Consider the following 22,877-nt stretch of genomic DNA (forward strand, 5'->3'; position numbering starts at 1 on the left):
TGGGACTCATCTTGGTCTATAGGCCGAGGGAGCCGGCATTTGTCTGCAGACAGCTTCCGGTCATGTGGCCAGCATGACTAAGCCGCTTCTGGCAAACCAGAGCAGCGCATGGAAACACCGTTTACCTTTCCGCTGGAGAGGTACCTATTTATCTACTTGGGCTTTAACGTGCTTTTGAACTGCTAGGTTGGCAGGAGCAGGGACCGAGCAACGGGAGCTCACCCCGTGGCAGGGAGTTGAACTGCCAACCTTCCGATCGGCAAGCCCAAAAGCCTCAGTGGTTTAGACCACAGTGCCACCCACATCCCTACTAACATTCTAGTTAAAGGCTATTAATTGTGTGCCTTTAAAAACTGCTCTGAGTTTCTGCTCTGGATTTACCTTTTGTCTAGACTAGACTGTCCATACACATACCTTTTCATGCTTTCTTTGTAAAATCAAGACTGAAATCTGTGTGACTGATCTATTCTCAATTATTTCTGGATAGAATGGTGCTTCTCGAAGTCTACGTGCTGCTCTTTGGAGGTTTGCTGAACTTGCACATCTTGTTCGACCCCTGAAATGCAGGTGAGGTTGATTTTCTAGAACAGCTTGGAAGTAATAAGTGTTTGGGTCATATCTGGCTGCTCCAGATAGGGGTACAGCTGACATACAAGCCTGAGCTGGAAGAAGGCACTCCAGGCCACAGACTCTATCTGTGCCCCACCAGGCAGAGATAAACCCAGGAAGGTAACAAACCCAGCAGCACCTTCAGCTTCATATCTGGTCTTTGAAGGGGGAGTGCAACCCCATCCAGGGGCAGTTTAATACATCCAGATCAATTGACTTCCCAATCCACAAAATCTCTATTTTACCCAGATTAACGTTCATCTTGTTCTTCTTTATACATCCCAGTACTGCATCTGGGTACATGTTAAAGAGTTCCACAGCCTCCCTGTGGTTCTTAGATTGAAAAGCGCTAGCATCTGCATGTCAGTGACATTGCTCCACAGGTTTCCAGATGGTTTCTCTCAGAGGCTTTCTACAGAAATTGAAGGTGTACCCCAAAAAGCTGTCGATGGAACAGAAGTCACTCAGTACTGCTTTCTGGGACTCTCTGTCTAGGAAGGATCACAGTCCCTCTAACACAGTGCTTCCTAAGCCCAGAAGGATGCCCTGGTACATGGTTTCAAGTGCTCTGAAAAGCTCCAGCAGAACCAAGAGAGTTTTTACTCCTACCATCTGGTACAGGCCATCCAGCAGAGCACACAGTGGTTTTTCTACACTTACTGTATTTATTTTACTTACTGGCTAAGCACAGCAGCAGCCTGTGCTGGAGTACTTGCTCCCGAGCAGGTCTTGCAGTTCGGCATCACTGGTAGACTTACGTACGGATGTCATGTTGGTGTCTCTGTCAACCCTTACTTGGTGTTACTAACTGAATAGCTATGTTTCAGAAGGTTCAGCTTTTTTGGAATGTGTTCTTTGGTGAATTGTGTGATCCTTTTCAGCAGGTGGCAGGGCCATTTGGGAAGAGAGCCATTGCTTTTTTACATCCCTGTTTAGGATTTTGTCCTCTGAAGGAAAATGGAATGTTGGATTTATCATGGGTTCTTTTCCTTAAGGGGGAAGAAGGGTATTATGCCTCACCCATTGGTTGGTTCTGCAAAGAAGGCAAGGAAGGGTCTCTTTTTGTACCCTTTGTCCTTCTTCTTTGGTAGCCTCCTATATTCGGGTCATACCACCCCACCCCATCCCAGTTACAGTGTTGTTGGGGTGAAATTCATTTTTTGCTTTTCATCTGGTTAGCCCCTGTTGCAATTTTTTTGCTTTTTTAAAAAATGAAGTCTGGTGTGCTGTTTAGCTCTGAAGAGAAGGTACACTCGTCATAATTCTAATATTTTTTTCTGTTTAAGGAGAAAAATAGGATTGTGACACATCATGCAAACCTCTCAAGTGCATCAAACCTTTGAATATTATGTTCCAAACCACTGAAGAATACTTATATCTCTTTTTTCCGTTACAGACCATACTTAGTAAACCTTTTGCCCTGCTTAACACGAGTAAGCAAGCGCTCTGAAGAATCAGTACAAGAAACGCTGGCTGCAGCAATACCAAAAATCATGGCAGCTTTTGGAAATTTTGCAAATGACAATGAAATTAAGGTATAATCATCTAAAATGTTTGCTGTAGTAAATGAAACAAGATTTTGCCCGCTTGTAAATTCACTGTTTAGAAGTAGGCAAAATTGTTAGTTTGCAAAGGATTAATAGCAATTTTCTAATCCTAAATGGGGTTTAGTTCTGGAATAAAAGTTCTGGAATCTAAGTAGTTTAAAATGAATATTCTGTGGAAACATCTAGAAATCCTCAACTGACAGGATTTAAGTTTTATTTCATGTACATGGCATGGCTTAACTGGCTGGTTCATATGAAATACTAAACCATGGCTTACTGTTATTCATGAGGCCTTGAGCTTGCAAGCTCACATACTCCCTTCTCCTCCTCTAGCATATGTGTGAGGAGAAGACCAGAGGCTTCCACTTCTGTTTAAGACTAGCCACAGTTTAGCATTTGTGTCTGAACCTTAAAGTGTGGATAATCCTTAACTATAGCTAGTAAAAACAATCTAGCTTGATAAAAGATGGTTTCAAGTTGACTTGATTCCACCAACTACAGTTGCAGCTAATTGCAATTTGTTGAGGTTTGAACATCAGAGCAAGCTACAGGTAGGAAGAACCACAGGTTTTTCTTGTAACACTAAATTTTAATTTAGAATTGCAGGCAAATGCAGCCACTGAATGAACATGGTATATTTCTCTTTCATGCATGTACACACACAACCATTCAGTCCCCCCGCCCCCCAACATACTCATGCAAGCTGGTAGACCCTACTTCCAGTTCTGTGGTGCAAGAATATTTTGCAGGCTTCCTTATCAAACTCTGTAATGTAATATCTGCATGTAAACTAAACCACAGAGTAAGGTTTAAGCTGAAGTTAAATCACTAGACCCTTCTAGTATGACTCTGATAAAGCACTGGGGCCACCTGGAGGGGACTGGCAGCAAGTTATGACTTGTCAAATTGAAGCACTGATACTTGCTTCCCTGTTTTTAGGGGTTTTCTTTCTCTGGTATGCTCAGAAGGAAGCTCTATATTTTTCATTTTTTTTCTCTTTAAGATATAAAATAATCAGTAATTTCATTTGTTGGAGGCATTTGTAGTGCAGTTAGCACTGACCCAATGCTCCTGTACAGAACCATGAGGAAATTGGTACATGCTATTACCCTTTGGCAGGATACTTTTGCAGTGCTGCTAGAAGTGCACTGATGAATAGATGGGAGGACATTTGGTGCTATAGAGATGTGATTTCCTTAAGTGCTGTGATTGCAATTTAGGATAAATTTAGCTTATTTTCAGTGTGTATGGTAGATCAATATCATTGTTTCTTCACTGAGAGTTTTTTCTTTATTATGCACAATCTAGTTTAAAAGTGTAGGTCAATCTCATGTTTTGTCAGTCGTAAAGAACCTAGTAAATGTTGGTGTCATTGAAACATTGATAAAAGCTTTATTCGTTTTAGGTTTTATTGAAGGCTTTTGTAGCTAACCTTAAATCCAGTTCTCCTACTATTCGTCGAACAGCAGCTGCATCAGCAGTGAGCATCTGCCAGCATTCACGAAGAACACAGTATTTTTATACTTGGCTACTGAATGTATTACTAGGTAAGAAGGGCAACAATATTTTAGGCTTTAATAAAAACTGGGGAAATGTAATGGGGTATTTGTAATGGGGTATTATTGTACTGTTTCTCCCATATGATGAGCTGATTCAGACACAACGGCAGCCAAGGTTTGTGCTTCTTCCTTCTTTTTTACTTCTAATTTTGTGGATATGTGGAAATCTGAACTGGCCAGCTGGGTAAAAACTGATATAAAATAAAAGCAATTCCATTGCTTGCAACAAAATTGGAAGCTGGAGAAGAAAAAACAGGTTTGTTCATGTAGCACCAAGCCATGGCTTGACTTGGCTTCTAACTGAGCAACTCCAGGGAAGACAAATGAAGGCAAAGTATTCTAACTAAATAAAGATGCATAGAATCATAGAATTGTAGAATTGGAAGGGACCATGAGGGTCATCTAGTCTAGCCCCCTGCAGGAATCTCAGCTAAAGCATCAGTGGCAGACAGCCATCCAACCTCTGCTTAGAAATCTCCAGTGAAGGGAGTCATCTTTACTAATAAATAACAGGCCTTGAAAAGACCATATTTTATGAATCATTCAGTAAGGTTTGTCTTTGAGCAATAAGGAAAGGCCTGTTGGATCAGGCCAAAGGCTGGTCTCGCCAAGCTGTTCTTGCAGTAGATACCTATGGGAAGTAGGACATGTGTACTACAGGACTTTCCCCATTTGTGCAAATGTTATTTAGAGATCTATTGCGTCTGACAGTGGTAGGTCATTCATTAATCCTGATGCATTCTCAACTGGCAAGTATGGAAACTGCAGTACCCGGAAATACAAGCTATTCTTTGCAACCATGGGCTAGTTCAGATGTTGCCAGGCTTTGGTGCATCTCATATGTGAGGGGGTAGCATACTTTGTCAAGAGGGCTAATTTAACATGCACAAGAAGTGTAGGCATAAATCTGATTTCCGTACTCCAGTTTCTTCACACACTGCAGTTATACTAGAATCCAGGGTCGGCACATTGTTAAACTATGGAATTTGCTTATACAAGTTATGACGGTCATCAAATTAAATGGCTTAAAAACAGGATTGGACAAATTAATGAGGAATAAGGCTATGGTAATGATAGATAGCTCATACAGTGGTGCCTCGCAAGACGAAAAGAATCTGTTCTGTGATTCTCTTCGTTTAGCGGTTTTTTCGTCTTGTGAAGCAAGCCCATTGACGGATTAGCACTATTAGGGGCTTTTAGCGGCTTTTAGTGGCTTATCTGCTGATCGGATCAGCTGATAAGCAGCTTAGCGGCTTAGAAAAAGGGGGGGGAAGGAAAAAAAACCAGCAGGAACTCGCAAGACATTGTCGTCTTGCGAAGCAAGCCCATAGGAAATTCGTTTTGCGAAGCACCTCCAAAATGGAAAACTCTTTTGTCTAGCGAGTTTTCTGTCTTGCAAGGCATTCGTCTTGCGGGGCACCACTGTATACTACTTCCGGGATCAGGGGAAACATGCCTCTGAATGTGGGTGTCAGCGTGGAACAGCAACGGAAGAGGCCTTTTGCTCTTCCTTCTAGTTTTCCCCAGGCACCTGCTTGACTATTGTGGGAAATGTCTCAGTTTTTAAACTGTGATGGTTATCTTTGCAGGTTTATTATTTCCCATGGAAAATGAATATCCCAGTGTCTTAATTCTTGGCGTATTGCTCACTTTAAGGTATCTAATACCTTTACTGCAGCAGCAGGTGAAAGATACAAGTCTTAAAGGTAGTTTTGGTGTGATACGGAAAGAAATGGAGATCTCTCCTTCCTTAGATCAACTTATACAGGTAGGAATAAAATGGCAGCTGTTCAGTTGTCATAGTCTTTTACATATTTTACAGAACACTTTAACTTTTACAGTGGTTCTGAAATCTACTGCTTTTGCTTTCTTTAAATATCATGATCTTGGATGAGGAAATTTTCCATTCTCTTTCATTTATGTAATGGGCAGCCAATGATTTGGTCATGGTATAGCATGCAATGATCACTGCCCCCTTGTGCAACAGAAATTTGCTTATGCAATAACACCTATTGTTTCTCTGCCCCAGAACATGCCCCCCAAATCTGCTCCAGATGGTCCACCGACTCTCTAGAGCAGATTTTGCAGATGGTGGGAGGCTGCAGAGGAAGGAGAAGCCCAGTTGCACAAGCAGATGGTTCTTGGTCTGTGTCATTTCTACTTGCAACAAGCAAATGACTATTTTCAGATTTATCCTAAATATTTCTAATAATCTGAATTGTTTACCTGTATTAGTTGTTAGCATAACTGTCAGGGTTGCTTCCAGATCCTAGCTCACAGAGGATCACGCTAGCCAGCGATCGTTAAATAAAAGTCTTTATTGAGTTACAGTCTCCATTCTCGAGCTGCTGCGTGCAACCCTACGTCTTATGCTTAGATCGGCGAAGCTCAGTCTGAGTCTCCGCCCCTTGTGCACCAACTTAATATCCTAGCCCTGCTCCACCTTTTCCGCCTGACAGTTCTCCTCTGGGTCCCTCTGCCCCCCTGGGTCTCTTCCTTCCGGGATTCTTCTGACGCTGACCCCCCGGACCCTCCTGTCTCCTTGCGCCGGGCTTTAGGACCTGGCTCCCTTTCCAGGCTGCCTACTGCGCCACCTTCCTGTGCATTTGAACTTGGCGCGCGCGCCCAACCTTCCACTTTCCGTCTAACCGTCACTTCGCTCCCCGATGAAGGTGTGGCCACTCCTGACTCGTGCCCTCCCTCCTGTTGCGAGCTGCCAGCGCTTGATCCCTGGCGCTCTTCCTCTTCCCTACTCTCTGGCGGTGACGCTGGTCCCGATTTCCAACTGCTCCCCTCTGAGTCCCCTCTGGCTCTATCTTCCTGGGGTGTCCCCCTAGTCTCCCCCCTTGCCCTGGCCACTGGTGCTCCTTTTTGTGAATCTTCTGATTCACTGGAAAGACTCAGAGATCTCGGGTCGTCGTCATCACTCATCCTTTCTTCTGCCTCCTCCCCCTCGCTCTCGGTTTCCTCCCTTGCCCTCGCCTCTGCTCCTGAACCCCTGACATCCATCCCCCCCTCGAAGCCCCCTCTTCCCCCCTCCCCTCCTTCCGGTGCGGGAGCTGGGTGCTGCCGTGTCAAGGGGACGAATGTCGGGTACAGTTCGCTTCCCGTGGCGGGCCTCCATCTGAAGTCTTCCGGTTCTTCCTCCCTGGTCTCGTCGACGACGGTCACCTCTGCTTCCATCTCTGTGCCGCCGTGCTCGAAACCCTGGTCGTCCCCGAAAACGTCCATGTCCGTCTCTCCCTCGCTTCCTTCTGGAGACGTTGCTCGTCCTGGACCCTCCAGCCACTTTCTGCGCCACTGCTCCTCTGGTCGATCATCCCACCAATACGAGGGTTCTGAAGCAGATCCCGAGGGGGACCCCTCCGGGGAACGGGCGTCTCGTGTCGGTTCCTCATCCGAGTCGAACCCCCGGAACGTGCTGGCTGAAAGCGTGGGCGTGAAAAGCCAGTCGTCGAAAAAGTCCGCTGGCATTGGCCTATGTGGGAAGAGGGCATGAAACTCTTCCTTGAGCAGAGGTTCATCTAAAGCGTAGCCCGGCACCCAGCTGTTGGCACTGGCCGGGGTGTCCTCTTTGGCGAGAAGGTATTCTACCCCCTCTTCCCCCCGTCTGGAGTCCAAAATCTCCGTGACTTCGTTGAGGCGCACCTCCTGTGCCACTCCCCGTTGCCTGGTTCCCTCTCGGAGCGGACTCGGCGCCGTTCCTGGTTCCTGAAACCTGTGCGGTGCCTTGTAGGGAGTGAGCACCGATCTGTGGAACACCGGATGCATTCTGGAACCCTCCGGAAGCGCCAACCTGAAAGCCACCGGGTTGACCTGCTCTTCGACTTGGTAGGGCCCCAGTTGCTTATGCCCTAGTTTCTTCTTGGCCAACGACCTGGCCGGCACTGCGTGGGCTGCTAACCAGACCCAGTCTCCCACATGGATCTCTTCGCCAACCCTTCTGTGTTTGTCTGCCTGCACCTTGTATGCGTGTTTGGCCAGCTCCAGGTGCCGCCGCAGCTGATCGTGGACCTCCTGCAACTCCGACGCGAACGCATCCGCTGTCTGCGGCTCCCCCTCCACCATTCTTTCCAGTCCCGGGAAGGTTCTGGGGTGCCTCCCGTTGTTGGCGAAGAACGGCGTGACCCCCGTGGACACGTGCTTCGTGTTGTTGTAGGCGAACTCGGCGAGCGGCAGGTAATCCACCCACGTCGCAGGCTGTTGATTCGCATAGCATCTCAGGTACTGCTGCATGATGGCATTGACCCGCTCCGCTTGCCCGTTGGTCTGCGGGTGTCTCGCCGACGCCAGGTTGATCTTGACGTTTAGGAAGCCCATCAGCTTCTGCCAGAAATTCGAGATGAACTGCCGCCCGCGGTCGGACAGAATAGACCGTGGCAGACCGTGAACCTTGAACACGTGGTCTATGAACAGTTTGGCGGTTTGTTCCGCCGTGGCCACCTTCGCACACGGGATGAAATGTGCCATCTTGGAGAACAAGTCCACCACCACCAGCACGGCCGTCTTGCCCCTCAAGCTGGGCAGATCCGTGACGAAGTCCAGGGCGACTCTCTCCCATGGTTCGACCGGAGTTTGCAGCGGTTCCAACAGTCCGGCCGGCGGTCTGTGCACTGGTTTGGCCCTCTGGCAGGTGTCGCACCTCGCCACGTAGTCCGCGACCTCCCCTCTCATTCCGGGCCACCAGAAATCCCTGGCGACTAATTCCACCGTCTTCTCCTTGCCAAAGTGCCCGGCAGTGGGCGCGTCGTGCAGCTGATGCAGTACCTTGGCGCGAAGTTCGTCTCCCGGCACGTAGATGGCCCCTTTATGGATGAGCAATCCATCTCTCAGCTGGAACCCGTCGGTCGCTGCCGTGCCCCTTTGCATCTCTGCCATCTTTGCTTGCACGAAGGAGTCATTCTGCAACGCTCGTCGCACCGCCTCCAGGTCCACTGTCGCCGCAGCGCACGCCCACACTGTTGGTGCGAAGATGTGCATGGCGGCCGCTGGCGTGGCGTCCTCCAGATACTGTGGCTTACGGGAGAGCGCGTCCGCCATGATGTTGGTGTCCCCCGGGACATACTCTATTCGGAAGTCGAAGTTCGCAAAGAACTCAGCCCAACGTATCTGCCTCTGGTTCAGGAACTGTGCCGTGCGCCAGTGCTCCAGATTCTTGTGGTCCGTGCAGACCTGCACCGTGTGCTTGGCGCCGATCAGGAAGTGCCTCCATGCTTTGAACGCTGCATGAATAGCCAGCAACTCCCTGTCCCAGATGGTGTAGTTCTGTTCGGACTTGCTGAGCTTCCTGGAGTAAAACGCTCCCGGCCTCCAAACCCGGGTCCTGCTGCAGCAGGACTGCTCCGACGGCCCTGTCCGAGGCGTCTGTTTCAACCCTCATCGGCCTGCTGGGGTTGACATGAAGCAGCTGTTCTTCCGACGCGAAAAGATGCTTGAGTGCCTGAAAGGACTGCTCCGCCTGCGCTGTCCAGATGAACTTCTTTTTCTTGGAACTGAGCGTGTCCGTGATGGCCGCTGTCTGCATAGCAAAGCCTTTGATAAACTTGCGATAGAAGTTCGCGAAGCCGACAAACCGTTGGACCTCCTTCCGGTTGCGTGGGCTTTTCCAATCCAACACCGCTCGAACCTTGGCGCTGTCCATGGCGAGCCCCTTGTCAGACAACTTGTAGCCCAGGAAATCCACCTCCGTTACGTCGAATTGGCACTTCTCCAGCTTGGCGTAAAGCCTATGTTGCTGTAGCCTGCTCAGCACTTCCCTGACGTGTCTGTCATGCTCCTGCTGCGATTCCGAAGAGATCAGGATGTCATCCAAGAAACAGACGCACGTTTTGTAGAGGAGCCCCGCCAACACGTGATGCATGAAAGCTTGAAAAACGTGGGAGCCATTTTGCAATCCAAAAGGCATAACTCTATATTCGTAGGTGCCCAGGGGCGTGAACATGGCTGTCTTCCACTCATCTCCTTCCCGCATGCGAATGAGGTTGTACGCCCCTCGCAGGTCCAACTTGGTGAACATGCTGCCCTTGCATACTTTTGCGAGGAGGTCGTCGATTCGGGGCATGGGGAAGTCCGATGGCTTGGTCACACTGTTCAAAATGCGGTAGTCCACTACGAGTCTTTTTTGGGGCGTGTCTCGCTTCTTCACAAAGAATACCGGACTGCCCCCCGCTGCCCTGGACTCTCGGATGAAACCGCGCTCCAAATTATGATCTATGAACTCTTTGAGTTCCTGCAGTTCGTCCTCAGACATGGAATACAGCTTCCCTTTGGGCAGCGCCGCCCCCGGCAGCAGGTCAATTTTGCAGTCATATGGTCTGTGGGGGGGTAGCCTGTCTGCCTCCTTCTCGCAGAAAACCTCCAAAAATTCTGCGTACTTGTGGGGAATCGCTTGCAGCGTGCCTAGCAGCAGCTGTGACTCCTCTTGCTCCCCTTCCTGCCGGGGCATGATGCAGTGTTCAGCACAAAAGGAAGAGCCGAAGGTCAGCTGCCTCTGGTACCAAGCCAGCGTCGGGCTGTGCTTGTCCAGCCAACTCATGCCCAATACAATAGGCGTGTCCGACAGTTGAGTGACGTTGAAGCTGATGATTTCCTTGTGATTTCCAAGCCGCAGCACCATTGGCGGCGTCTGCTTCACCACTTGCCCCCCTAGCAGCTCCCTGCCATCCACCGTTACAACCTGCAGGGGCAGCGTGGCAGGCAGCAACTGTATAGCGTGCCGGTCGACAAAGTCCTGCCCTATGAAGTCTGCATTGCTTCCCGAGTCGACGGTGATTGGCACGTCCATGGTGATTCCATTGGGCAGCTGGAGCGATGCGGTGAGCCTCACTACTGGCTTGGGCGGGAGGGGGTCCATGGGCGGTAAAATCCCTGGGGACTGCTTCACTGACACGTCTGGCTGGGCCCCAGTGCCTCTTCCTCCAGCCAGACATCGTCGTTTCCCTGCTGTGGTTCTCCTTGCTGCGTTGCTGCAGTCACCATTGCTGAGGCTGCAGTGTGCTTGTGGAGCCTCCGGGGACACTCTTTCGCCATATGCCCTGGATCCTCGCAGATATAACACTTCCTGTTCCCTCTAGGAGGCTTCGCTTTCACTGCTGCCGGTGCTGGGGCTCTGGCTGCTGACTGAGCCCTTGCACTCCCAACCTCCATCGGTTCCACCCCTCCCCCTGGTGGAGGCGTGGATTGCGCACGCGCTGCTTCTCTGGGAAGGAAGGAGGAGCCCCTGGCTGGTTCGCGCCCGCTGCGCCCTCCCTCCCTGCTCCACGGACGTTCTTCCAGCCGCACCCCCACTGCCAGCGCCCTCTGAACGATCTCCTGCGTGGTCCGGGGTCTCTCCCCCCTCGCAATCTCATCTTTAACCGAGCTGTGCAAGCCCTCCCAAAAAAGGTCTCTGACAGGGGCCGAATCTCTGTCCCATTCCAGGGCACTGACCAAAGCGAAAAAGCGGGCATGGTACTGCCTTACGCTGGCCCTCCCTTGCCTTAGTCCATGCACCTCCTTCCGGGCAAGATCCACGTCAATGCTTGATAAAAAACACCCATCCATCGCTTTAATAAAGGCGTCCGCATTTTGGAGCGCAGGATCCTTATCTCTCCACAAATTGCGCAGCCATGCTTTAGCGTCTCCATGCAAATGGGACATGATGAACCCCACTTTCTCTTGTTCATCTCTAAAGTCTTTGTGTAGCAGTTGCAGTGCACACATTACGTCTGCTCTAAAGTTGGGGTACTGTTGCAAATTCCCATCGAAGTGAGAGACCAGACCGCCTGTGCGTCTCCCCAACCCAATCCCCTCTGGTTTGGGTGTCTGTTGCCCTTGCTTCGTAAGCACGTCCAACCTGACCTGGAGATCCCTGTAGGCGGCAGCTGCTTCCTCCTCTCTCTTCCTGGACGCCAGCGCCTCGGCATTCAGTCGTGAAACTGCTTCTCTGAGTTCCGTTATTTGCTGTTCGGCCGTCATATTGTCTGCCGTTCGTGAGCTCGCTTGTAGGCACCCGCTTTCTCTCCTCTCCGCGAGGCCGTGGATGCCCACAATTTGAGGAGACGGAGCTTACTGTCAGGGTTGCTTCCAGATCCTAGCTCACAGAGGATCACGCTAGCCAGCGATCGTTAAATAAAAGTCTTTATTGAGTTACAGTCTCCATTCTCGAGCTGCTGCGTGCAACCCTACGTCTTATGCTTAGATCGGCGAAGCTCCGTCTGAGTCTCCGCCCCTTGTGCACCAACTTAATATCCTAGCCCTGCTCCACCTTTTCTGCCTGACAGTTCTCCTCTGGGTCCCTCTGCCCCCCTGGGTCTCTTCCTTCCGGGATTCTTCTGACGCTGACCCCCCGGACCCTCCTGTCTCCTTGCGCCGGGCTTTAGGACCTGGCTCCCTTTCCAGGCTGCCTACTGCGCCACCTTCCTGTGCATTTGAACTTGGCGCGCGCGCCCAACCTTCCACTTTCCGTCTAACCGTCACTTCGCTCCCTGATGAAGGTGTGGCCACTCCTGACTCGTGCCCTCCCTCCTGTTGCGAGCTGCCAGCGCTTGATCCCTGGCGCTCTTCCTCTTCCCTACTCTCTGGCGGTGACACTGGTCCCGATTTCCAACTGCTCCCCTCTGAGTCCCCTCTGGCTCTATCTTCCTGGGGTGTCCCCCTAGTCTCCCCCCTTGCCCTGGCCACTGGTGCTCCTTTTTGTGAATCTTCTGATTCACTGGAAAGACTCGGAGATCTCGGGTCGTCGTCATCACTCATCCTTTCTTCTGCCTCCTCCCCCTCGCTCTCGGTTTCCTCCCTTGCCCTCGCCTCTGCTCCTGAACCCCTGACAATAACTTTATGTATCCAGGAGTAAATATGAAGTCATGGATCAAGTTCCCCAGGTGTACATAGAAGCTGATGGCAAGGGTGGGTATTCAGCCCCCCTAGTGATTATAGGCAAAATTGCAAGAAAAAACTTCACTCTTGCAGGTAAATACCAAATGGTCTTTTTCAAGTTGTCGTTTTGTATATTGTAATCTGAGTGAAGCCACACCTTTAATTTAGAAAAATACAGAAAAAAATGGAATAGCAAATCAACACTCGCTTAGTATTCTTAACTTAAATTGCCTGACCATAAATTGGCCAATTCCAGCTTCACCTTTTGCAGCACCCCACATGGTTTCAGTAGCTGTTGCTGAAAGTTGAGTTTGCCCTTGGAAGTGGCATCAGAGCAACACAAGGTGTTTGGGGCGCAAAAATGTTGTGGAAAGCACATTTTATAGAAAGAGGCTTTCAGGAACATTCACAGAAATGTTTGAACCCTGATCTCCATGTCCTCTAGGTTTATGAATTGACACTGCATTATACGCAGCACCGGGACCACAATGTTGTGACTGGCTCTTTGGAACTATTACAGCAGCTTCTTAGAACACCCCCTCCTCCTCTCCTCCTCGCCCTCACTACTGCTGGTGCCATTGCGCAAGTCAATGCATCCAAAGATGAGACTACCAGCAGAAACCGCAGTGACAGCATAGTAGAATTTATAGGTAAGATACATATTTTTCCCCCAAAAAAGCAATTGTGTGATAAGTCATCGTAAACATCTTCAGTTAAAATTTCTGGTTTTTACAATGACAGAATTTTAAAGCATGTTTAAAAAATCTTTCAGTAAAGGTGCCTTAAGAATACCAAGTAATTTTACTCAGAAGATCTAAACTATCATTCTGAGTTTGGGGTGAAGAAGGCATCCAGTGGTATGGGTTGCCTCTTCCTACTTCCTGGGAAAAGGCAGGGGACATGTGATCTAGAACTTCTGCCATTAGGTCCTGTCTGATAGGTGCTTCCACGGTTTGTTCCCCACCTTGCCCAGGAACAGAGTCCCTTGGCTTTAGTACCTATGGCCTCTGCCACGTACTCCTCCTTCATTGTTTTCTTCTAGACGTCCATATTGCTGAAACCTCTTTTCTTGTCTTTTCCCCCTCCATTTACCTCTTTAAAAGTAAAACAATTTTATTCTTTGTCTGCTTTCTTCTCCTCTGCTCTTGGCTCCTTCTGGAAGGCAAACTGCCAAATCTGGATTTTAAAATAGGCCAGCAACATGTTTCTGTCACTAAAAGCTTCAGACCTAATGCAAGTCTCCATGGCTCTTTGAGCCATGCCTGAGTGGAGCAGGCAAAGATCTCTCTCCTTTGCCAGCTGCAACCCATCCATGGCAGCAACTGCTGTTATCAAGGCTTCCCAGTAAGGCAGCAACCATGGAGAATTCAGGGCAAAACTATTCTCTCCAGCACAGTTGATGTGAAGGGAGACTGTATGCATGCCCAGCACCTTACCTGATGCCTTACTTATTAGATCCATTCCTTTAGTGTCATAACAGAGCAATTTCCAAGGAGGAATTTTTTTGCTGGGTTCAGCTATAATCACTGAATGGAAGTGCAGCATGACATTAACTTCATTATCTCTCTTCAGCCTGCCTCCTAAAAAAACAAAAACCAGTTAGTGCTTCTCAGACTTTGTTTCTGGTCAGAGTCCAGGGGGGAAAGGCCAGAATGAGACTTGGCACCAGTGAGGTTTGCCTGGCATCCTTTGGTGCCATTTGGCAGATTATGGTGATGATTTTGCTGTCTATTGACGATGCAGTTTTGCTGTTTTGTTCAGTTGTTTTATAGACTTTTATATGGCTTTTATTATAATGCATTTAATGCCATCCTTTATGCTTTTAAAATCAACCAACTAATAAATTGCTGCTAATATAAAGTCATCTTTCTTTGTTGTGGATGCAGCAACTACAGGCAGCAACTGTTTTAGACATGTCTGATATGTGTGTGACCACAACTGTTCGCATTGCGCCAAACCCAGAAGTTACACAAAACGTCACAAAAGGGGACGGAACAGGGTGTTTGCAGACTTTTTCGATGGTGTTTCAAATATACACAATTTCACTTAAACATGTGGTGCCTTGGAACCTAACCCCCATGTAAATTGGGAGTTGCCTGTATTTAATTTTCTGCCAAGGCTATAGCAGCCAATACTATGGGCAGGAGATCAATTTGGCTTCACCACTGGAATCTTGATTTTGCCTCCTAATGTAATTAGTTTCCCTTCTATGCACATAGAATCATAGAATTGTAGAGTTGGAAGGGGCCCCAGAAACACACTGATCCTGATAGTTATCTTGATTAGGATGGCTCCCCAAGGCTCACCTCTATGCAGATCTCTGCAAAGGCTTCTCTTCTCTTAGCATTTAGACATTGTGCACCAGTGTCACAAGCAGACATCTCTTACTTGATAGGTGACAGTAGTGAGGGATGCAGAACTTTAGGCTTGGGGGCCCATTACTTGGCACAGGCAGTGCACAAGACCTGGTCGTTTCTAGACAACGTCTCAGTTGGCTGGCATTCCAGGCAATCAGCCTTGTCTTGCTGTCCTTTCTGCCCCTAATTCAGCAAAATTGTATGCTGGTAAGAACAGACAGTATGTGTACCAAAGCCTGTTTCAATTGACAAGGGGGCAACTGTTCATCCCACATCTGGGTGGATAACAAACTCATAACAGTCTTCACACAGCACATCAAAGGGACCCGCAATACCACTGCGGACTTCCTCACTCACCAAAGATTAGAACCAGGGGAATGGAGAGCAGCACTAGATCTGTTGCCAAGAATGCTTTGGCTCTTTAGTAGACCTGTTTGCATCTGCAGCAAACATAAGTCGCCCTGCTTCCTCACCAAACGCTATCAAGAGCAGAGGCCGTGGACACTCTCAGATCTTCTAGGCAAAAGGGACTGCTCAACACCTTCACAGCCACTGCCCTCCCCTTCAGAGGCCTGTCTTAAGTAGAGAAAGCCACACTCCTTCTAGTAGCGGAGGAGGTTGTGGTTCTCAGAAATCCTCCAGACCATTCACTGGTTCCCCCCTACACTGGGATATCTACTTTCTCGTGGGTCCGTTATCTATCCACACCAGAGGTGGCTCCTGTTAACCACCTGGCATCTGAAAGGCATGTCCTCCTAGGGCTTGGCTAACCATCTGTGGTAGTGGACACCATGTTTCACCTAGGAAGCTTCAGATGGGGCAATCTGCAAGGACCTTAAGTACAAGACAGTGGGCATAAGCTGCTGCAGCTCCTTCAGGGATTCAATACTGGTCTCAAACTGAAGACCCTGTGTGTGCAGCTCTCGACAGTATCTCTTGTTCTTTCCAAAAGGAACGTAAAACAGTTATAACCTACCCTTGCTTGAAGTGTTGTTAGAACATGCATTGCTACTTCGCCCTCCCATGATGTATGTGTTCCCCATTGCAACCTGCATGTTGTCCTCAAAAGCCCTGATCCAACCATATACAGGAGAACTCCTTAGATTGCTGTCCTTAGTGGTGGCCTTCCTATTAGCCACTAACTCGCTTAAATGATTTCAGAGCTGGAAGCTTTCTTCATAAAACAACACCTTTGTCTTTTCCGCAAAGAGAGCCATTTTGCACACTGACCCAGCTTGCATACTAAATGTTAATTCCATTTCCCACAGGACTCAAGCTTTTTACTTCTGTCCCCAAACACCTCCCCCAAGCTGGGCAAGACCTGGGTTCTTCAACCCTACATCAACCACACAAAACACTTTAGGCAGGCTGATATTTTGTTTGTCCCTTTTCCTTCAACCTCTTTGGGATAAAAAGTTCAGTCAAAGCCTTAATGCATATTTCACCATGACCTTTGAAACACAACTCCTTCATAAACCTCAGAATGCCATGGCATACACTACTAATCTTCACTACCATGCCTCTCAGTGAGATCTGTTGAGCCACCACATGTGTCAAGGAGCTATCAAGTGAGCCCAGGTTGACCACAGGGCAGGGACACACGGAAGGCACAGAATGTGATTAGCTTTTTATTATCAGAAAATATCAACATAGTCCTCTGGTTCATCTTAATCCAGCTGAGAGGTTGCTGAAACTGACCACTGGCCCTTCCCTTCCCTTCCCTCTCTAGCCTCTCACTCTGGATCCTTCCCAAGCAAATGAAGGACTGGGACTGTCCTGCTGCTGTGTAGCAAGGGCAACCTCTGACTATCTGAGTCTGCACTCATACTGTGACTCCTGTCCTGGAAGTGCCTCCTTCTCCTGATCCCCTTTGATTGCTCAAACTCCCTGCTTCTAGCACCTCCCAGCTCAGGCTTCCGCAAAGCCTCTGCCCTCCAGATGTTTTGAGACTACAATTCCCATCATCCCTGACTACTGATCCTGCTAGCTAGGGATCATGGGAGTTGTTGGCCAAAAACATCTGGAGGGCCGAGTTTGAGGAAGTCTGTCCCAGTTCATCCCTTCTGCAGACTGCTCTTCAGTGTCCCATCACCATGATCCGGGATCTAACTCGTTTTCTTCTGTGTCCTCCCTGGGGGCTCTTGGGCAGCCGGCTCCCACCACTCTTTCTCATCTAGTCAGTCCCTGACAACATGTGAGTCACCTTCCACATTCATCAGATACGAATGACTGAAACATTCACTTTAGATGATGAAGCCTTTGGAAGGAGTGTTGTACAGCATATTCACTGTTTCCTAGAATTGGCCCTTCTAATCCATTTGCAGGTTAGCTTTTACATAGCCTGCGTTATTGGACACTAAACCTAGAAAGGAACACTGGACACTTAATACGAGGATTCCTTCTAGAGGCCTCCAAGCTGCACTATGGGCTAAGCATTAGCTGATAGCAGCATGAGGCAGTCAGAAGGCTAAGCCCCTCACCCCAGCTTTTTGCAGCTAATGTTGGGTCTCCCTCTTGCCTAACGGGAGTCCAGTCTTTCCTTCCTTTTACTCCCCCTTGTTGCCTGGCCTTTTTTGTTGTTGGCTCTTATGTCTCCTCAGTTTTGCTCTGTCTCACAGTTGGCCATGGGACTGAACTAGGGAAGAGTCAGACAAGACCTAAAAGCAAAAGTTCTAGGTAACATGCTCTCTGCCTTTTCCTGGGCAGTAGGAGGAGACAACCCACATTGCTGGATGTCTCCATCACACCATGCCAGAAGGAATCTTCATGGTAAGTGTCCTGTGTTCCTTTCTGGATGCATTTAAGTGTGGAATTCCAGAGAACCATGTTAGTTACTCTACAAAGATTCCTGTGGTACCTTAGAGACTACTAGAAGTTATGGCGTTATAAACCTATTGCCCTTAAAGTTGCTGTAGAAGTCTCTTTTTGTTAAGTGTTTGTAGCCAATCCTTGTACTGAAACTACATTCAGTTGGAATAAATGATGAGTTCCAGTTTTCTTGGCCTTTATTTCTCCTTTCATTGCTTAGATTTTATAAAAATGTTCATTTCTGATTGTAACATTTAAAGATGACCCTTATTTGTTCACACTTTATGAGAAACTTAACCAATATCCAGTAGTAAAGTTTGCTGCTGATTGTTAGAAGAAGGAAATACTTTATAGCATTATTTTTAATGGTGGCTAACAACAAATCTTCTGATACCTCATTTCTCAGAGGCTATTGAAATTCCTTCTTGATAATCACTCTTATCTATGCTTTGATTTGTTACTTTCTGTAATTTTGCAGCTGGAGGGGGGTCTTCATGCAGCCCTGTTTTCCCCAGAAAACAAAAAGGTGATTATATATGAAATCACAGTCTCTGACTTTACATTTTCTATCCTTTTCATTTCTTTGACTTGGTAAATATTGGTTTCCATTAACATATCTTGTTTGGCTCTTCTTTAATTACATACCTGTCACTAAGAGAATTCAACACATTATTATCATTTTCTTTCTTTTGGCATATACAGTTGGTATTTTAAAAATATGGAAAACTTTTTTTTAATTTCTTATAGCCATTCCTTGTTTTTGCTATTCTCAAAATTGCATATGGCTTTGGCTAAATGCTTGATTTGTCTATGACTGTTTCTTTTGACTACCATAGCTTGCTTTGAATAAAAGTCAAAACGTTTTTTTATAACTTACTTTTAAATTTGCTTTGTTCATTATGTTTTCAACTTCTATGGTATTTGTGTAATGCATGCTTATGTATTGCACATATTAAATGCCTCTTCATATATAATATGTATTCTTTGCTATCACAGTCTATATAACAATGGCTTGGATCTAGGAATGACTTGAATGAGTGACAAAGTACTTCTGATTGCACAAGGCAATCCTGCTGTGGTCTCATAATTTCCCCACCCCACTGTAGCCTCTGGTGCCCCATCACATACCACCCAAAAAGTATTTTGACCTTCAAGAGAGACTTCGGGGTGTGTGTGTGCAAAAGACTACAGTGGGTTTGGAATGGTGGAGCTATGAAAGCCACATCACATAAGCAGAGTTCTACGAATCCAACCCAAATTAGAATTTTAACTTTAGACCTGCAGTTTTACCTTTAGATTAGCTTATCTGGATTGAAATGAGACAAGTTTATATGAATTGATTACTTCTCTTTTTTAGATCTTGACATGGTTTAATGCTCGGTGGAGCCCAATTGAGCTGCTAGACTCACATGCTCTCTGCCCTGCCCAGGTCCCTCTTCTCCTAATTGCATGCATCTGGGAGGGAGGTACTACTGAGATTAGTTAGCATTGCATACCAACCAGGAGTCCTTGCTTAAAACCAACTCTGACCAGCTTCAAAATAAACCACCTTCAAGCCATGTGTTTATAAAGCCAGTTTGTTTAAATTCTAAGTTTTTACATAATGCCAAGCCTAGATTCCACAAAGCTCCTGTGGCTGAAGAAGAAGAGAGGGAGGTTGTGCCTTAGCCTGGCAGTTCACTCATGCTTGTCCACAAAGCACTAAACTATGCCCAGTTCTGTTATTAAGGCCAGCAACATTTTCCCCCTTAAGATTGGCCTAGGTCAATTGGAGAGGCACTGCTTGCTGCATATTATAACTTGCATTAGTCTTTCAGTAGTATATTGTGTTGGTTTATATTGGGACTTGGTAGCATTTTCCATCCTGAGGGCTGCATTCCTTTCTGGGCGGCTTTCTAAAAGCCACATTCCAGTGGGGTGGAGCCACAGATAAAAGTAGGTGAAGAAATTAATGCACATTTTACCTTTGTACAGTAGGCTAGCTTCTACAGTCATTCCTCTCCGTCTTCCACCCAGTCTAGCAAGAGTGATTAGAATTCAAGGACAAGGGCCTTGAAGAACACAGGGGCTTTGCCCTGAAGCAGGGCCCATGAAGGGTATGACCTGGGAAGAGTTTTGAGGGCCACACAGAGAGGAATGGCTTGTGGGCCTGAAGTCCCCCACACCTGCTCTTCATGCTCTTTGTGTCCATCAGCTGGATCTTAATCTTGTCCATTAGAAACACTTCAGTATATGAAATGGTGTCAGTATTCTGTAGGAATCTGTATTAGCTCAATCCCATGTTATGCCAGTAACATCTGTTCTGCAGCAGAGGACATTATTTACAATCCTGGATTTCTGCCAGAACCCCTGATGGCGGAAGGCATTTGTTTAAAAAAAAAGTTATGCAAAAACTTGCTAAGCCATAGAGGCTTACATTACAGCATAAAGGGACACAGGTGGCGCTGTGGTCTAAACCACTGAGCCTCTTGGGCTTGCCAATTGGAAAGTCGGCGGTTCGAATCCGCACAACGGGGTGAGCTCCCATTGCTCTGTCCCAGCTTCTGCCAACAGTTCAAAAGCATGCCAGTGCAAGTAGAAAAATAGGTACATCGCCAGAAAGGTAAACAGTGTTTCTGTGTGCTCTGACTTCCGTCATGGTGTCCCGTTGCACCAGAAGCGGTTTAATCATGCTAGCCACAAACGCCGGCTCCCTCGACCTGAAAAGCGAGATGAGCGCCACACCCCATAGTCACCTTTCACTGGACTTAACTGTTCAGGGGTCCTTTACCTCTCCATTACAGCATTCTGCAGTAGTCTAGGTTGAGCCTAGACAGAGTCACATGTGATAATGGCTAGGTCTACCTTTACCAGGAAAGTTAGTAGCTGGCACACTAGCTAAAGCAGTGCAGTCGCACTCCTGGCCAGGTCTGTAATCTGATTACCTAGGAGCAAAACCAGATCCAACAGCACTTCAGTTTAAACCTGCTCCTTCAAGAGGAGCACTATTTTCTTCAGAAGAGGCTAAACATCTAATCCTGGATTTGCTGTCCTACTCACCAACCTTATGTCTGGTTTTGTTAAGCTAAATCCAATCCATTGTTACATCCAGGCATTGATTTAGAGTTCTTGTGCCTCCTTAGATGGATGGAAAAGTAAAATAAATCTGGAATACTGTATATTGATTACACTGCAGTCTGCATCCTGAAAAGTGGCTTCCTATAGCAGTTGTGACTTGAGCTGACTCAGGAACTACCTGCCTGTGATGGGTCTATCTGCTGCTGGAGGCAGTATGCCTCTGAATGCCAGTTACTGGGACTCAGAAGTGGGGAGAGTGCTGTTGTGCTCAGATCCAGCTCTTGGGTTTCCATAGGCATCTAGTTGGCCTTTGGCCTGATCCAGCAGTCTCCTCTAATGTTCTTTGCATTGACTTCGTTCCTCCTGTAGGCTAGGTTCCAGAAGGAACCTTCCAGATGAAGGAATTCTTCTTGGCTCTTGGCCTTTGGGGTTTCATAGAGTTCTAGCTCGTCTCCCATGCCCCTTTCTCTCTATTTCTCTGCCACCCTGATTGCTTTACTCTTCTTCCTCCCACCTTACCAGGTAGTGTCGTGGGGGAAACGGCCATTTGCTTCCCTTTAAAAAAAGCACCATATTTTTCGCTCTATAGGACGCACCTGACCATAGGACGCACCTTGTTTTAGAGGGGGAGAACAAGAAAAAAAAATCTCCCCCTCTCTGCGCAGCGCCCCTTCAGCGAAGCGGCAGGAGAAACGGAGCCCCTTCCATTTCTCCTCCCGCTTAGCTGAAGGGGCACCTACCCTTCAGCGAAAGGAACCCGAAGCATCTGGAGCGCAGCAGAAACTCCCGTTGCACTCTGGAGCCTTCAGGCGGCTATTCTTGAAGCCTGGAGAGCGAGAGGGGTTGGTGTGTACCGACCCCTCTCGCTCTCCAGGCTTCAGCGAAAGCAACGCGAAGTCTCCAGAGCGCGGCGGGAGCGCTCCCACTGCACTTTGGAGGCTTCGCATAGCTATTGCTGAAGCCAAGGAGCCTGCATTCTCCATAAGACGCACACACATTTCCCCTTAATTTTGGAGGGGAAAATGTGCGTCTTATAGAGCGAAAAATACGGTATGTTACTGGTGTTCTGTGCTGCAGGGGAACACCACACAAACTGGCTCCAGCTGCATTGGCCACCTTCATTTCCCAAAGTGACGGGGCAAATGAAATGGGCTGTAGTCGCATGAAAGCTGGTACTGGGTTGGTGAAGCAAGAACAGAGTTTTCAGCCTGCTCAGTTGCATGGAGGAAATTCCACATACCTGTGTTTCAGACTTACCTTTTAAATTAGAAAAGCAGCCTTTGGTAGAACCTTTGAAGGTCTAATAAATAATGATTCTCTGGACAGAGATAATTCCTCAGAAGACAAAAATATATTGCCCTTTAGTAAGTCTCACATTGCCTTTAAATAGGCAGATACCTATTGTTGCTGTGGATTCTTCATATTATTGGCAATACATGCGGCATTCCAGCCACTTTATTCTTCAAAGTGAACATGATGCTTTTCCTCACCCATAGAAACACAAATGATGCCTGCCCACTGCTGACATGTCAGAGTTTCTGCCTGCCGCTTCCTCCAGTCCAGGCATCTCTAGACAACATCTGTTTGGAAGGGCAAAAGGAAGTGCTTGCAGTTCTCTGGACTGGGACACTGATCTAGATTTTTATACAGGAACTAAAAAAAAGCAGCTATTTAAATGCTACCATTGTTTCTCTTTATATTTTCGTTCTCTTTATATTTTAAATATATGAACTATCCACTATCCATTTCTGGTCCATTTCTAAGTATCTTTTGGGGTGCTAGTTATTGTATTTTCTTTCTATTAATGTTGTTTTAGTTCCTCACAGTACATCTATTTTAAACATTACATTACAAATACTATTACAGTAAATACTTCGCAAGCAAATAATTGAATTGTTGTGTGCAGAGTTTTACAAGAAGCAAAAAATCTAAACAAATTATTGCCTTGGTTATCAGCTAAAGTACTTCTAGGAGAAGAAGGTTTGGAAGATGACACTGAAACAAGACCTGAAGGCAGCAGCGCCGGTTTCGCAGGTAGATCATCTTCTTCTTCTCATGTTTGTTGTTAACATCTCTGTAATCTGTTC

General features: G+C 47.3%; 1 protein-coding gene across 2 annotated transcripts in view; it reads left to right on the forward strand.

The window, feature by feature from the left end:
• HTT (huntingtin) overlaps positions 1 to 22,877 on the forward strand; it is a 121,260-nt gene that overhangs the window by 12,383 nt on the left and 86,000 nt on the right. Inside the window, exons 5-11 of one of the 2 annotated variants that reach the window (XM_082238496.1) lie at positions 488 to 567; positions 2,006 to 2,144; positions 3,562 to 3,703; positions 5,305 to 5,483; positions 13,014 to 13,218; positions 18,212 to 18,259; positions 22,747 to 22,824. In XM_082238496.1, coding sequence (XP_082094622.1) covers positions 488 to 567; positions 2,006 to 2,144; positions 3,562 to 3,703; positions 5,305 to 5,483; positions 13,014 to 13,218; positions 18,212 to 18,259; positions 22,747 to 22,824 — 871 coding nt within the window. The remainder of the gene's footprint in view (positions 1 to 487; positions 568 to 2,005; positions 2,145 to 3,561; positions 3,704 to 5,304; positions 5,484 to 13,013; positions 13,219 to 18,211; positions 18,260 to 22,746; positions 22,825 to 22,877) is intronic. The other variant, XM_082238497.1, reaches the window with a different exon arrangement.

This window comes from Podarcis vaucheri, assembly GCF_965113315.1.
Source record: "Podarcis vaucheri genome assembly, chromosome: 9".
NCBI lineage: Eukaryota > Metazoa > Chordata > Lepidosauria > Squamata > Lacertidae > Podarcis > Podarcis vaucheri.